Source organism: Zeus faber (assembly GCF_960531495.2).
Source record: "Zeus faber genome assembly, chromosome: 2".
NCBI classification, from domain to species: Eukaryota; Metazoa; Chordata; class Actinopteri; order Zeiformes; family Zeidae; genus Zeus; species Zeus faber.
This window is the reverse complement of record NC_137189.1, coordinates 36,189,065-36,206,564: the sequence shown is the minus strand read 5'-3', so window position 1 is coordinate 36,206,564 and position 17,500 is coordinate 36,189,065. Positions and strand designations below refer to the sequence as shown.

The 17,500-nt window shown below is 42.7% G+C and overlaps 1 protein-coding gene across 1 annotated transcript in view; it reads left to right on the top strand.

Annotated features, from left to right (window-relative positions):
* The window catches only part of LOC307247906 (XK-related protein 6-like), a gene marked incomplete at both ends in the record, with an annotated part of 15,654 nt that extends 994 nt beyond the window's left edge, over positions 1-14,660 (top strand). Inside the window, 3 exons of the mRNA XM_080024043.1 lie at positions 9,633-9,829; positions 12,231-12,648; positions 14,147-14,660. Of these exons, the coding sequence (XP_079880169.1) occupies positions 9,633-9,829; positions 12,231-12,648; positions 14,147-14,660 (1,129 nt within the window). The remainder of the gene's footprint in view (positions 1-9,632; positions 9,830-12,230; positions 12,649-14,146) is intronic.
* Between the last annotated feature and the right edge of the window lie 2,840 nt (positions 14,661-17,500).

Sequence of the window (17,500 nt, the reverse complement as noted above, 5' to 3'; positions counted from 1 at the left end):
GTTTCGGTCCCGGCTCAAGTGGGTGCTGTCCGTGGTTCTGAAACGCGGAGCTCTGCACGGGGGGAGCTGTCCAAGGTGTATCACTGTGTGTGTGTGTGTGTGTGTGTGTGTGTGTGTGTGTGTGTGGGGGGGTGTGTGTGTGTGTGTGTGTGTGTGTGATCTCTGCCATGCAAGCAGAGAAAGAGAGAGAGAGAGAGTGAGAGGAAAAGAGGGACAGGATTGAGGAATTGTGAAGCACAGAATGTGGCGGTAAGAGGAAAGAGTTGAAGAGAGAGCGAGAGAGAGAATTGATACCCTCTATACCCATGACAATGGTTAATCCTGTGCAAAGTATCACAATTTGTATATTCAATATATAAACTATATATATATATATATATATATATATATATATATATATATATATATACATATATATTTTTTTTTATATATCTGTTTTGGATATTTTTTCCTTCGGCTATTTGTATAAATTTGACAACTTTTCATTTTTAACCCACTTTTTATTCATTTTTCATTTTATTTTCACTTTTATTCTCCCATCTTTTTCCCCCTGTGCCGCGCGCGGCAATGTGCGCGTGGCTCCCCCGCGCGCGCGTGCATGTGACCCGTGGAAAAACCGTGTCACGGATCCACCGGCGAGAGAGTCAGCGTGCATGGCGTGTACAAAGAAGGAAAGCGTCTGTGCTCCTGGCACGGAGGACCACACACTATCACTCTTCTCCGTCCCTCTCTCCCCTCCACCCTCTCATCTCCGGCCCTCTCTCCCCTCCACCCTCTCATCTCCGGCCCTCTCTCCCCTCCACCCTCTCATCTCCGCCTCTCTTATCTCTGTCTCTGTGTCACATACGCAGGGCTGGGTGAAGGGAGGTGAGGATAGTGCTGCTAAGTGTTTATTCCACAATGTTCTCACTCCTGTGTTTTTACTCATTGTCACGAAGGTGGGCTGGCTTTCCTTTAACCCAGCGGGAGGAGTGGAAGTTACAAAGCCGTCGTCGCAGCCCCAAACGTAGCCGTAGTAATAGAAGCAGCAACAGTAAAAACAATAGTAGTAGTAGTAGTAGCAGTAGTAGTAATAGTAGTCGCAATAGTAGGACTAATAGAGCTAAGCAGTAGTAGTAGTAGTGGCAGGAGTAATAAAAGCGTATAAAGTAGTGATGATAGTAACTAACAGTAGTAGTACTAAAAAGAGTAGTAGTACTAGTACATCTCTGCCATTCAATCTTCAGCACCCCCCCCGGTTCTGCTTTCTCAGAAGATACTCTAATGGCGTCCACTCGCCTTGGGGCCGGTCAGCGAGAAGAGCAGTGTGTACATGTGGTAGTGTGTGCTGAGTGCGTAGGTGTTTAGATGTGTGTGTGGAGCGTGTGCACGTGTGTGAAGTGCAGCATGTACATCAACCTTCATCGCAGGGACGAGAAGTGTTTTTTGCACTTTGGATGCCATTATCATCATATTCACTTTGGTCTTTGATGCGGTCAATCGAAACAATGAATGGGAATTACTGTACGACCCTTCTAGGCGTGTTTATTACCGTGGACGTGAACTAATACATCGGGTTTTTTTTAAGACGCTGAATATTTTCACAAAATGTTATTGTATCTTAACGATCATGTTGCGCACCGTAAGCTACCGTACCTGGCCCATGACGAGTAGGGCAGGGAGGGTAGGTCATGGCTCTAAGGAGTGCACACTGAACCTTTCACCAGAAGGTTTGTTGCGTTGCCACCCATGATAAGCATAAAAAAAAAAAGCTTAACAGGGTGAAAAAAATGGAGAATAAAAATGAAAATATAATAAAAAAAATGAATAAAAAGTGAAAGGAAGGAAAAAATATCCAAAACAGATATATATAAAAAAAAAAATATATATATATATATATATATACATATATATATACTGTATATATATATATATATATATATATATATATATATATATATATGTAGTTTATATATAGAATATACAAATTGTGATACTTTGCACAGGATTAACCATTGTCATGGGTATAGAGGGTATAAATTGTAAATATTAATAATTTTCATATACAAACTACATTTTTTTATTACAAATTATCCGTCAATTAAACTACTGTACTTGTGCTACAGTAATCAGAGAACTGTACGGTTTTGAAGTGGAGTTTGCTCAGCAACTCACTGTGTTGAGAGCTGGATGTTTTGCTTGATATTGACACCTTGGCTTTAATGAAGGTTCCTAAACGATGCCGTTTTGACGAGAACGTTATCTTCTGATTACATTTCTGTAAAAAGTTATAACACATTTTGAAATTAAAATGTCTCCGTGTAGCTTATATAAAAATTGCTTTTACAAAGGAAAATGAAACACAACACATTAAACCCTACTGTAGGAGCCTCTAGTTTCATTTTTAGCTCAACTCTGGCGTCGAAATGTGACCTCTAAAGCCACATCATTTTTCAATATTCAATACTATCGGAGCAATCATCTCGACGCCATGAAAGTATTGGGTTTCCAACCCAGCCTTGCTTGGAGTCCCAAAATGAGATGCAAACTAGGACTGGGTTAATACCTGCCAACTGACCGCAAAATGGTAATAACAAACATTTGTAGAAGCATTGCAGCTGTAGAGACTGTCACGTGTAAAACGTATTTTCCCTTACAGAAAAAAAATAGATTTAATTTGGAAAACTGTAGTTGGCGAGGATTGCGTACAAAGTTACATGCAGCTAGGGCTGGGCGATACAGATAAAATATAATATTTACAATATTTTGTTATGAATTTGAATTCCTTCACTATCAATTATTTGACAACATTTTGGTGATCGCTATTGGTACTTTCCTAAGAGATGTATACACGAGAGAGAAACGATCATAAGTAAGGTGGATATTATGACCAAGCGGGTAGAGGCGTTGATTAGAATTAGAATGATAAGATTAGAACAATCGAAATAAATTGAGAACAGCTAGAACAGTCCATGAACGAGCAAACTGTGAAAACACAACTTTCCGGTACCGCCCGCCTTAACGGCGACATTTACCTCGCGCCGCGACGTTACAACCGACGTTGATCTTACAAGGTCTATTTTGGCTGTTGTAGAGTTGAGACCCACCCAACCCCCATCCAGCACCCCCTCCCCACACCCCCAAACACCCCCCGGGGGTCGGTCAAGGAGAAAAATGGTACGACCCGATTAAGACGGATCGCATTGGGGTTCAGAGAGAGAGAGAGAGATGAAAGGGGGGGGGGGGGGGGGGGACAAGGAGAAAAAAACAGCTTGCACGTGCACAATTGGAGTAATGGGTTGGAGGGGGAGGGGGCCGAGGCCGCTGAGTGAGAGGAGAAGCAGGAGAGCGACGGAGGAAGGGGAATGGGGGATGGGGGTTGTGCGAAGCATATGGACGACGGCGGTTATCGAAATCACATCGCTTGGCGCCGGGGCTTAATTGGTCCGTGAATGTTGCCTGGCGCGCATCCCGCCCCGGTGAGCGGTCCTACACTCAAGGGCGGAGGGAGTTTGAGGGCAAGAGCGAGATGGGAATTGTGCTCCGGAGCGCCCGCGGAGCGCTGCAACTCTTCAATCAGTCTGGATAAATATAGACAATAGGACCAGATTGTGAAATGAACCATGTTGTGGTATCTGAAGCCAGGCCGCCCTCGCTGCTAACCCTTGTTCGGAGGCAGTAGAAAAGCCTCACTTAGGGCCGGGTGATCTGTTGCTATGATGACGGTTTTGCGACGTGAGACTCGATATCGTCTGGGACTCTGGTTACCTTGATATTGCGACATGGTTTAAAGGCTGCGTTACGGTAAATTAATGCATTTTTCGGCAGCTTCGTAGACTGTTCTAACTGTTCTCAATAATGCCCCTTTACCTGCTTGGTCACAATATCCACATTACTCATGACTTTCTCTCATGGGTGACTCTTATTTTGTAAATCGCTTGTGAAAATGATTCAAGACATTGAGGTATTTGTCAAAAGATATCATGATATTTGATTGCCAGTTTCACTCAGCATTGCAGATAAGAGAAGTTAATCGTTTGTTAAGTAAAAAACGACACAGTCAACAAATTAAAATCAATATACTAACTAGTAACGCTATTTTAACTAGTGAGCCCAATAACGGCAGTCTACTGTAAATACATAACAGGGTTTCTGCGGGTCCTTGAAAAGTCTTGAAAAACGTCAAAAATCCAAGAATCTTAGTTTCAGGCCTTAAAATGTCCTAAAATGTCTTTGATATGATTTTGACAGGTCTTAAAAATTGGTTGGATTATGAAGCTCAGAAATGCAAATAACCCGTTTTTTAGGTAATACATTTGGGTGACTTGAGTGAATCGTCCAGATCCGAAGAGTTTTCTCTTTTGGAAGTGGGAGGCTGCGGCCACCCGTTTTATCATCTTTTATTTTTATTTTTTTATCCGTCCGAGAGAACGACGCCATCCGCGATCGGTCGACGCGGACACGGCTTTGGGGTTGAAAGCGTTACAAAGGAGGGAGGGATGCTGCGTTCACGGGAACCCGGAAAACTGTGATTCATGTCGGTTGCACCCCCACCCCTGTGGGACTTTCCTTCATATCCTTCAGACTTTTTTTTTGGACAGTACGTACGTGAAATTCCTTTATTTACCTCAACTGCAGAGGGTACAAGGCCTTTATTGGAAGGAGACTTATATGAGAGGCAGGCCTTTACGTATATCTAATTTCCTCTGTTCAATAAGTATATTTGATCATATTTTAGAATGAAATTTTAATCAAACTTCTACCTGGGTGGCATGCCATGCAAACAAATGTACGGCGAAAAAAGAGAGAGCTAGTAGCTACCCCAAAAGTCGTACTTGTGGTGGCAGTACAGTTTTCCCAGTTTGCCTTGAACACACCGCATACTGCTTTGGAGCGCTGGAGAGCGAAGACGTTCAGAGTGGGGCATTTGCCCCAAGAAGGACAGGAAACGGAGTAAATTAAATACATCTACAATAAAAACACTGTTTTTATTTGCTTTGTTTGGGAGCAAAGATTTTATTTGTTCGTGTAGACCACGCATTTATTAGAGGCCCCGTCTTTATTTGATTATCGATTTATATTTGAGGAAATACGGTACGTCTTAAATTGCATTCATAATGGTCTTAAGAAGGTCGTTAGATGTTTTAAATTGAACTCGTTGAAACCTGCAGAAACCCTGTAGAAGTTACAGTATTGCAACATTCATAATAAAAGTAGCATACAAAAAAACACTAAAAGCACTAGATTAGTCCAGTTTCAATTAAACATTTCTTGGAAAAGGAGGCTTAGCAGGTGCATAGGGCCTTGGCGCCAGCTGAGCGTCAACTTCCCAGCCGTTTTAGCCCGGCCAATCAAGACCATGCATAAAGATGCCCATTAGATGACCTTCCAACCAATAAGCGCTCTTCGTATCCGCACCGCGAGTTTCCGAGATAATGACTCAGTTTGCGTGTAGGTGCGGTTGCATTTTTTTTAAAATGTCAAAGCGTGAATTATTTATACTGACAGGAATGTAGCTCGTGGGAGTTTCCCGCCAGATGGCTGCATTATACATTCCCTCAGAGCCATGCATTATAGAGGAACATACATGCAGACGCACTTGCGCCCACCCACTTCACACGCAGCACACGCAGACTCCGGGGCGCTTCAAGACATATGTAAGTTACCCACCACAAAATGCAATCCATTTGGACCCCCGCTCACACCCACCTACGCAGAGAGTTCCGCTGCACCGAGAAATTCAATGTATCGGCGCGCATGGGGTTATATCTATAGTATATCATTGCTACCGCCGACGCTGAAGCCGGAACAAGGCCAATGAAAATGTTCACTGCAGGGCAGAACTTGGGAGAAGAAGAAATCCAGTTGGGTGGTGGTGGTGGTGGTGGTGGTAGTAGGTCACGCTATTCGGCGAAAGCCTTGGGTCATTCGTCAAACAGAGGCAAGATCACGAGGTATGAAGCGAGAAAAACGTGAAAAGAGTGGGCAACAAAAAAAACCCCGAAATGTTGAACGCACGCAGTCCTTAAAGCTACAGAGGAAGATTTATTTATATTAAAAACGTGTTCTTATCGTGCAGCATTTTCTGTTGCTTTGCTCAGTGTCTACTTCAGGATGAACTCCATCCCACTCGAGGTTTGAATTGTCGCCGGAGGGGAAATCCAAGCAAATAAAGGCCCAAATAGTCATGTTTGTGCAGTAGAGTAAAGATGCATAGTGGCTCCCTGAATCTAAATTGAATCGCGGTTTGCCTAGAGGTTGGAGCCCCTACTAGCTCTGACTTTAAAAATGGGACAACTGCTGTACAGTATGCCTTCAAATGCTGTTTGCATTGGAAATGTCCTTTAATCCTCTGTACATGATGCAATTTCTGAGCGTTTTTTCACAACCTTTACTTTATAGCTTGTCGGAAACTGTGTATACATGACGATTATAAAAAAAACACATTTATTGTTTTACTTGAAACTAAATCTTGTCATTGTTAGAATTTATCCTGTGTGTAGGTACGTGTGGAGTCTTAGTGATGGTAGGTGATGTTGTATCTTGTGTTTGTCAGTGCTGACATATTTATGTTGGTTTACCCATTTATGGAGATTTAAGATAGCAGTTGAACTTACGTTATTTTAGTGGTGACTTCTTTCCTTGAATCCAATTTTCAATAAGATACGTTTCCATGAAATACGAAAAACGTTGTTGTATTCAGGTAGGTTTCATTTCGGAGGATTTAAATGTATATTTCATACAACACAGACAATTAATTCTATTATATAATTATGGAACCCTGAATCGCAATTGTGTTGCGCCCCTCGCGGCCGCCTGTGCGAGCACCTTGTGTCGCTTAAACACACATTTTAGTACTTTTAGTCATTTTAGAGCTTATAGAACTTATTGTGCATTATCACCGGGTGTCATGACATTTCACTGCATATATGTATGACCGTATGTATATGTATGTGACAAATAATCTCTTGAACTTGAACTTTAACTATTCCTGTGAGTAATTACCATTGCACGGCCTCTATATTTACAATGACTCGCTGGATCTTGAACGCATCACTCAGTTGCAAATTTCAGTGGATTTGCCTTGACCTGGTCACGAGTCTTTGTAGACTACTTTTTTGCATATTTTTCATTAATCCGGCAAAGTCATGGCAATCAAAGAGATACAATATCAATAGACCAGATCTACAGACATTTACCATCTAAGAAAGTACATATATATGCACGTAAACCCATAGTTTGAAATCTCTCACCGCTACAGAGGGACAGAGTCTACACTGCACACTGGACACGATCAAATGTACATGGTGAATCACAACCTGCATGTTTATAGTACATACTACGATGACTTCATAAGCGTCTTACTGTAAATCTCATCCTGTTCATTTTGTTTGCGAATTTTAGCATTTCAGTCAAGCAGGACCAGCTGAATACTTGGGGTCAAAGTTGTTCAGTTTTTTGCTCATATCTTTTCCGTATGTTGATCTATTTCTATGAAATTTAAACCACAAGGTCTCTGTCACATACCAGTTTAAAAAACACCTTGACTGTGTTCTTAGCTTCTGTCATTATTGTGTTCCAGATAGTTTTAGCCGGGTTGTATATAATTTGGCATGAAATGCATTGGACCGCGTGCTGTGATATCGATCACTTTTGGTCGGTTTTTGACTAATTTCCTTCCCGTATGTGGATCGATATGAATGAAACTTCGACCACAACGTGTTTGTGACAAACCAGTTCAAACAAGGCGTGAACTGTGTTCGTGGCTTCTGCCGTTTTTGTGTTCCCTATGGGCTGGACCCCGGCAATCAAAGAAACCAACTTCAACCTAAGAAAGTGCATTTGGATCTTGACGACTGACTGGCTTCTCAGCATTCTCAGCACTGAATTCTCAGCATTCCGTTGGCAGTCTGTACCAACCAACACAATGCTGGCGCTAAATAACTTCATAAATAACGCACTTAACCCAACGGATTCATGGCCTTTTCCCAAAACATTTCCCACCGGGGTTGCGTGTCAGGAACCAGTGTCCATTTGGAAACAGAAAAGCTTCCCAACACAAGCTACACGGACTAATTGGTCACGAGATGAATAGGCTAAATGGCCAAATGTGCGAGTACATCATATATAACAGTGTTAATAAAAGCTAGTTTTGACCTGCTCAACACCGACTTATGACTGTGGAGTAAGGGAAGCGTGAACATGCACGCAAGGAACATGGGTGCCCCCCCGTGAGACACGTCGGCTCCACTTAGGACAGTGCCGGGCTGAGAAAGGCATTGAACGTGACCGCCTCAAAAAATGTCTTTGCCATTTAACATCACGTACCCATAAACCTATTAATGTCCTTTAAACATAATTGCTTGAAATAATTTCCTTAAATATTGCATTTGAAAACAGAAGTAGCGTTCCCCCTGTTCCCCCTTAAATGGACATTTCTCTCCAAGTCGTTTCCCTACAGATTCAGATAAGCTCTCGCTCAGCTCACTGCATTTATAGTTCTGCATCCGGCGATGTGGAACTAAACTTCCCCCTCTTCAGGGATGCCAAGTTCCAGAGTTTCAGAGTTCCAGAGTTCAGATTTCTGTACTTCTTTTGAAGTGCTGAGCTTGTATTTTTACTTGAGTTATTCCATTTTAGATGACTTTATACAGTACTTTTACTCCACCACAATACAAATGAACTGGACGATATATCGTCATAATATTGATATTGTGATATGAGACACGATTATCGTCTGGGATTTTGGTTTGCGTAATATTGCCATAGTGACATGTTGTCTGAAAGCGGGGTTCTTACCAGGTCCTTGAAGTGCTTGAATTTTGTCCTCAGAAATTGACATACTGGAACACCTTGAAAATTGCGCCTTTGGCGCTGAAATGCTGAAACAGTCCTTGAAAAAAAAGGCGATCATTCAAAACTTACAGAATAGCTTTCACGACAGATTATACCAGGGAAATGTAAATTTAATCCAGCCTGGTTGGAAATAATTATATATACACACACACACACACACACACACACACACACACACACACACACACACACACACACACACACACACACACACACACACACACACACACACACACACACACACAATAGTAGACAAGAGACAAGTGACAAAGAATTAATAAAGATCATATTGAAAATGTATTATATTTGTTTTTTTGTTAAGTCCTTGAAAATGAAAACAATAGTGCTATCATATAATAATTCAAGTTGTAATGCCAGAATGAACCCTGTTAAAGGCTGCATTACAGTACCCTACAGTAAATATTCTGAATCCTCAATCTTAGGTCAAACAATTAAAAAATTTTTGTTGACTTTTATTTTGACCAGAATTCCAATTGTGTTTTGAGATTCCTAGCTTACTTCTACTCCAGTTTAGGAATACCCTTTTCCCGCCACCACTGATAACAGCACTCAACATTTGAAACTGATTCTGTTTTTCCTCTTCGTTTTGGTTTATTCTTTGAATAACACATATTACCTTTACCCAGATAAGCTATTCTATGGCTAAAAGCTATCAATTACTTACAATACACTTTGAAAGCAACTTGCACTAGCACACCGTAGCTTCATGCAACCACAAAGAGTGTACGCATTCGCAAAGAGTTTCTCTCACTTTTATTCCACTCTTACGGCTGCAGGTACATCCGGACGCTGTACCTGGGAATCCAGTCGCGCCGGCAGCGGGAGCACCAACGGCGCTGGTACTGGGCCATGATGTTCGAGTACGCCGACGTCAACATGCTGCGGCTGCTGGAGACCTTCCTGGAGTCTGCCCCGCAGCTCGTGCTGCAGCTGTGCATCATGATCCAGGAGAACCGCGCCGAGAGGCTCCAGTGTAGGCGCACCGCCGCTCTACAGTCACCTTCAACACGCAGAGCTGTGAAATGCTGTTCCTATATATACACTCACTGAGAACTTTATTAAGAACACTATACTAATACTAGGTAGAGCCTCCCCTTGCTCCAAAAACAGCCTTAATTCTTCTTGGCATGGATTCCACAAGATGTTGGAAACTGTTACGCTCACTGACCCAGAACGGAGATTAACCCATAAGTACAACACAAAAACAATAAGGTAAGAAGTCATATTCCCCAAGGTGTATTCCAAAATACAGGCAGGGGTCAAAACCAGGAGATCTGCCAGAGAAAAATAATCTGGCAGGGAATCAGGATCCAGGGAATCAGACTGAGAATCAGGGTCCAGAAAATCAGGCAGAGAATCAGGCTCCAGGGAATCAGGCTGAGAATCAGGCTCCAGGGAATCAGGCTTAGAATCAGGGTCCAGGGAATCAGGCAGAGAATCAGGGTCCAGGGAATCAGGCTGAGAATCAGGGTCCAGGGAATCAGGCAGAGGTTTGGATGGAAGGTACAGGAAACAGGTAGAAGTTGAAAAGCTCAGCATAATGCAAGAGACAATCTGGCAGAGAACAAAGGGAAGTGGACTGGAATTCATACTGAGGGACTATTGAGGGAATGAGCTGCAGGCAGGGAAACCAGGTGAAGGGAAGGGAGTGACAGAATGGCAAAAGGGAGTGGGTGGATTTGAAATGACATGGAGGTTATGGCATGAGGAAATTACCAGTTGCAAATAAAACATGAAAACAAATATAGATACTGGGAGATCAGGGACTATTAATGACAGGAAACATTCATTTGAGATGCTGGTCCATGTTGACATGATTGCATCATGCAATTCCTGCAGAGTTGTCAGCTGCGCATTCATGCTGTGAATCTCCTGTTCTATCACATCACAAAGGTGTTCTGGTGGCTTCAGATCTGGTGATTGGGAAGGAAACTGAAGAACATTGAACTCATTGTCATAAAACCAGTTTGAGACGACTTTTGCTTTGTGACATGGTGCATTATCATGCTGGAAGTAGCCATTGGAAGAGGGGTAAATTGTGGCCATGTAGGGATGCACATGGTCAGCAACAATACTCAAAGAGGCTGTGGCATTCAAGCAATGATTGATTGGTACTAACAGGCCCAAAGTGTGCCAAGACAAAAATCCCCACATGATTACAACACCCCCACCAGCCTTGACTGTTTACACCTCTGTGTGCCTCAGCAGAAATGGAGACCAGGCTACGTTTTTCCAATCTTCAACTGTCCAGTTTTGGTGAGCCTGTGCCCACTGCAGCCGCAGCTGTTCTTGGCCGACAGAAGTGGAACCCGACGTGGTCTTCAGCTGTTGTAGCCCGTTAGCCTCGCCACAATATTACAGAGTGGTTATGAGCTACCGTAGCCTTTCTGTCAGATTCAACCAGTCTGGCCTTTCTCCCTCGACCGCTCTCATCAAAAAGGTGTTTCCGTCCCCAGAACTGCCTCTGACTGGATGTTTTTTTGTTTATCGCCCCATTCTGATTAAACCCTATAGACTGTTGTGCGTGAAAATCCCAGGAGAGGAGTAGTTACAGAAATGCTCAAACCAGCCCGTCTGGCACCAACAATCATGCCACGGTCGAAAACACTTGAGATCCCATTTTTCCCCCATTCTGATGGTTGAACATTACCTGAGGCTGCTGACCTTTATCTGCATGATTTTAATGCAGATACAGCTGCACGATGACTAATAAAGTTCTCAGTGAGTGTATACAGTACATATACACCATACATATCTTTTTTCGCAACTTATCCATGTGATGTCATAAACCTGTGAGGGTGTAATCACACGTGCATCTTATAAACACACACACACACACACACACACACACACACACACACACACACACACACACACACACACACACACACACACACGTTCCCTTTTTTTATAACTCGCACATGACACAAATGCTTCTCTGTATATTGGATTTGTATTGATGTACCTTATCACTGATCTAATTGCTAAGTTATTCATCTCCTACTATATTTTTTCGATCTTTCTATTTTCTTTCTTACTATCTGTCCTACTATCCTTTCTACTATCTATCTACTATATCATCTAGCTACCTTTCTACTGTATCCACCTTTCTTTCTATCTATCTTCCTTGCTATTCATCTATCTATGTTTCTTACTATCCATCTCTCCATGTCATTTCTTACGATCTATCTATCCATCCATCTGCCTTACTTCTTACTATTGATCTATCTTTCTTACTATCCTTCTCACTCCCTTCTTTCTTGCTATGTCTTCTTTCAATCTATATACCTTGTTTCTCACAATCTCTTATTTCCTCCTCTATCCATCCATCCATCCATCTATCTATCTATCCATCCATCCATCCATCCATCCAGGTGTTTCCTCTCTGGCCTCCCTCCTTTCCCTGGCCTGGGTGCTGGCGTCGTACCACAAGCTGCTGCGGGACTCGCGTGACGACCAGCGCAGCATGAGCTACCGCGGCGCGCTGCTGCACCTGCTGTGGCGCGTGCTGACCATCTCGTCGCGCGTCCTCTCGCTGGCGCTGTTCGCCTCGCTCTTCCACCTCTACTTCGGCATCTTCGTGGTGCTTCACTGGTGCGCCATGGCCTTCTGGGTGGTGCACGGCGGCACCGACTTCTGCATGTCCAAGTGGGAGGAGGTGCTGTTCAACATGGTGGTGGGCATCGTCTACATCTTCTGCTGGTTCAACGTCAAGGAGGGTCGCACACGCTACCGCATGGTGGCCTATTACACTGTGGTGTTGGCTGAAAACACCATCCTCACCGGCCTGTGGTGAGTGCGAGGGGGCAGGGGGTGCAGAAAGGAAGGTATTCCCCCCATGATTCAAAATGTGATGCCAAAAACTATATCAAACACGTAAAGGGGTCCACTGTTATATCGGTTCATGCAATGGTACAAAGAACAATAGATTGATAGAGAGACAGATTGAAGTAGAGACAGACAGACAGACAGACAGACAGACAGACAGATAGATAGATAGATAGATAGATAGATAGATAGATAGATAGATAGATAGATAGATAGATAGATAGATAGATAGATAGATAGATAGATGCAATAATGTTAAAGAAAAAGAATGAAAATAAAAATAGAAACAAATGTTTGTTATGCAATATACCAAACATATTATAATATACTATACCATAACAAGAAAAAAAACCATAAAAAAAATACTAAAAATACTAATAATACTAATAATAATATACAACAACCATTTGGCAGTATACAATAAACCTCTGTCAAAAATAAAAAAAATTTGGAAGTTTGAAAAAAAATATTGATATACTGTATATTGGCAAGTAAATGTATTCACTGTTCAGTATTCTCTCCCAGGCTTTCCCCCAAAATTCGACCTCTGCCAAGACATTGGAGAGATCTTCAAGTTAGATGCATTTAGAAAAATGAGTTATACGGAAATAATTCTGTTCAAAATAAACTCAACTAACACGTCTACATAGTTCAACTAAAACTTAACAAAAAAAAAAAAAAAAAAAAAGGCCCTGTGCGTAACGGGGAGGCTTTCTCAGTCGCTCTCTCTGTATCGCGCAGGCGTCTCCTGCGTGATATAACTACGCTCCAGAACGACGCAGTGCGTTTCCAGGAAGTCGTGTCTGAGAGTTGCAGTTGCGGCTTCGCAGGGTGTTTTGAGAGCGCGCTCACACCGACTGATATCGCTCCAAACTTCCACCAGAACCCGTCACAACCTAAAACAGCTTATCGGGACACGCCCACATGAACACGTCAACAGAGCTCGTCCGCTCCGCTGTATCCAATCACGACCATTTTTTTTTTTAAGAATTTTGAGCCAATTGGAGGAATGCAACAAATCAAATGTTAGTTTTTGCAATTTTTTTGCAAACCTTATATATTCTTTAAGTATTATGTGTGTTTTGTTTAGACTGTGAAGCATGAATTTATATTATAATTCTAGTGAAGTTGTTATAGTAATTATAGCTATTATAGTATTTCATATCCTACTCCTATTTCTGCACTACAATGCACCAAGTATTACCAAAACAAATTCATTGTATTTGGTATTATACTTGGCCTTGACTCTGCATAAGGTCTGACTCTACAATATTATGAGATTACCGATCTGATGAGATTATTATGGTATGAGATTGTACCATCTATTACGAGATTATACCAAAACATTTACTATAAACAATAAAAATGCTGCATAAAAAATGTAGAAAATGAAAAGTACGGCCAGGTCACAATCCCACGGTCCTTGCAGCCCGGACTGATCCGTCTCCCCGTGTCCCCGCAGGTACGCCTACCGGGACCCCGCGCAGACGGACTCCTACGCCGTGCAGGCCCTGTGCGGCGTCTATCTCTCCTTCGCCGGGGGCGTCCTGGTCATGCTGCTCTACTACGGCTTTCTCCACCCGGCCACCGCCCACCTGCACCCCAGCCCGGCCTCGTCATGCTGCGCCCAGCTCCTCTGGGGGCTCCCGCTGCCGCCCAGCGCCCCGCCCAGCGCCCCGCCCACGCCGGCCCGCCTGGCCAAGTCACAGACGGAGGAGGACGTGGCCGAGAGCTGCCTGCCCGTCTTCCAGGTGCGCACGGCGCCGCCCGCCGCCGCCTCCTCGCGGCCCGAGGGTCCGCTCATCAAGATCGACATACCGCGCAAGCGCTACCCCGCCTGGGACGCCCACTACGTGGACCGCCGCCTGCGCCGGACCATCAACATCCTGCAGTACATCACGCCCGCCGCCGTGGGCATCCGCTACCGTGACGGGCCCCTGCTGTACGAACTGCTGCAGTACGAGTCCTCGCTCTGACACGGAGATGACACACGCACACACACGCACACACACACGGAAAATACACGCATCATGCATATAAAGTTGTATAGCTAATATATATATATATATATATATATATATATATATATATATGAGTATACTACATATACAAACACACATACATTTAGATATATACACATATTTTATATATATATATATATGGGTCATTCTGCAATTACATTTTGTTCTCAGATTTCAGGCCAATTTCATATGTGAAGTTTACCAAAAAAATACATTTTAATCTTTGGAACTGCTGTTTAAAACATATTTATGTTCGTATTTCGTCCCTTAGTTTCACTATTTTCACAATTTTATAGTTTTGATCTTCAGCTTAATGTTTCAATATTAATATTTTCACTTAATATTGTGATATTAATATTTCCCCTTAATATTGTAATAGTAATATTTTCACTTAATATTTTTGTATCAATATATACCCCTAATATTTTAATATGAATGTTTCCACTTAATATTTTAATATTAATGTTTTAATATTAACATTTTCATGTAATATTTTAACATTAATATACGCACTTAATATTTTAATATTAATATTTTAATATTAATATTTTAATATTCACATTTTCCCTTACAATATTGAGTTGGCAAAATCCTAGGAACTTTTGCTGCCCAGTACTTCACATTTATTTATATACGATTAAGATTATTGCATAACCTGAAAGGGCCGGAAGTGCGGAATCACCCATATATACAGTAAGTATATAATGATACAAAACCAAATACACACACACACATGAGAACACCCACGAGTACACATGCGTAAGAAGTCGAGATACCGCACACGTACACGTACGTACAGCGTGTTTAGAGAATATGTGTAAATGCACGTGCACACCTTTCAAGACATAAGCACATGAACACAAGGAAGAAACGATTTTTTTACTCACATCTTTGACTACACACACACACACACACACACACACACACACACACACACACACACACACACACACACACACACCAGTAAACAATCATTCACATTTGGTTTGTACACTAACACACAGGAACACATTCCTTGCGGTAAGGATCAGGCCTGCAGAGTCTCGCCATGACTCGACAAGCTGCTTCGAGCACTTTTCTCTCTCTCTCTCTCTCTCTCTCTCTCTCTCTCTCTCTCTCTCTCTCTCTCTCTCCCCCGCTCTCTCTCTCTCTCTCTCTCCCTCCCTCCCATTTTGTCTTGACACCGGTCGTTTTTCATATGAAATGTTTAAGACGTGGTACACGGGGGAAAATATACTTTTAATACCAAGAGTTTGTGAACATCCGTCGATAGTCCAGCCAAAAAGGGATTGCATATATTTTCTATAGTTTTTTCTTTGTTATTCATTAATCAGGGTAAACTCCTGATAATGGTGTGTCTGTGTATATGTGTGTGTGTGTGTGTATGTAGGGGGATCGTTTGAATATACTATGAGGGGTCTAGCCGGGAATGCTGGGAAGAGCGCGCCGGGATGCCTCTGCGTGTGTGCGTGTGCGTGTGTGTTGTGAGACAAAAGAGAAGCGGTGGTACTTTAATGACAGCGTGCCATGGTGCATTCATGCAGATGTATGTAAACGTTTCATGGGACATTTTCAAAAACGTTCCACTGAGAAGAATGACTCTATAATGGCTATGACATAATACAGCCAGCGCTGATGTCTTATACACGGAGGGGGGAGGTCATAGTGCCACTTTTTCTTCTCCGATACTGATAATTAAATCTCAAGTATCTGCTGATACCGATACTGATATTTTAAAACGAGTAAGCTTTAAATGGGCAACCTGGATTGATGCACCTTTGCTTACTCAATTGTAAGTATTGCATAGCATGACTTTAAAATACCACTTAAATTGAAATCTAGGCAAAATTTGAGCATTTAAATCCATAACATGTATTAATACCGTCTCTAATTGCCAGTATCGTATGGGTGTGAGTGTGTGTGTGTGTGTGTGTGTGTGTGTGTGTGTGTGTGTGTGTGTGTGTGTGTGTGTGTGTGTACTTTGTCTGGCAGTCGTCCTCCAGCATTTCCTGCTGCACTCCGAGAGGAGTTCCTCTCCGCCCCAGGACCGCTAATGCATTTTTAGAAACAATAGTCGAGGTTCGCGCGGTGCACAAAGCAAAAGCAAAACCGTGTCATCAAATAGTAAGAAATGTGATGGGGAACAAAAATCGCGTGCCGGGATGGAACCTTTTGTGAAAAGTATTTGGCATTCTTCGGAGGATTAGGAAGGCTCCGAGCGAAGCGCCGTTGCCTGTGAAGCGTCCCAACACGCCCGCCCACGGATGAGCCGCTGCGCGTCGGGTGGTGATTTATTTATTTATTTATTCGGGGTTTTTTTCAATTTGTTTTCCCTCTGCAATGCAAGCTGTTACATTGGCGGTCAACAAGAGATTATCCAAATATCTCATCACTCATCGCAGATACTGTACTGATAGGGATGGCCTCACACCACTGTGTGTGTGTGTGTGTGTGTGCTGTCTCTGTCCACAGTGCGACAGTCGCCTGAATCGCCATGTGGCACGTGAGAAAAACAACAGTTCGTTCAAAAGGCGGTGAGCAATGTCAAAACTCTGTCGCGAAAAGCCTCTTAACTGAAGACCCCCTGATTAAATGGTGTTTTGGGCCAATTAAAAAAAAAAAGAAAAAAAAAGCCGATGAAATAAATGCAACACAAGTTCACGACGTGCTCCAACAGGCGGACAGTGCTACCGCTAACCTGGACGCCTTCAAGTTTGTGGATGGATTCGCTTCACTTTATTACCGGACCCGAATCCCGTTCAAGAAAAAATGTCTACGTTTGTCTTTCAGTTCTC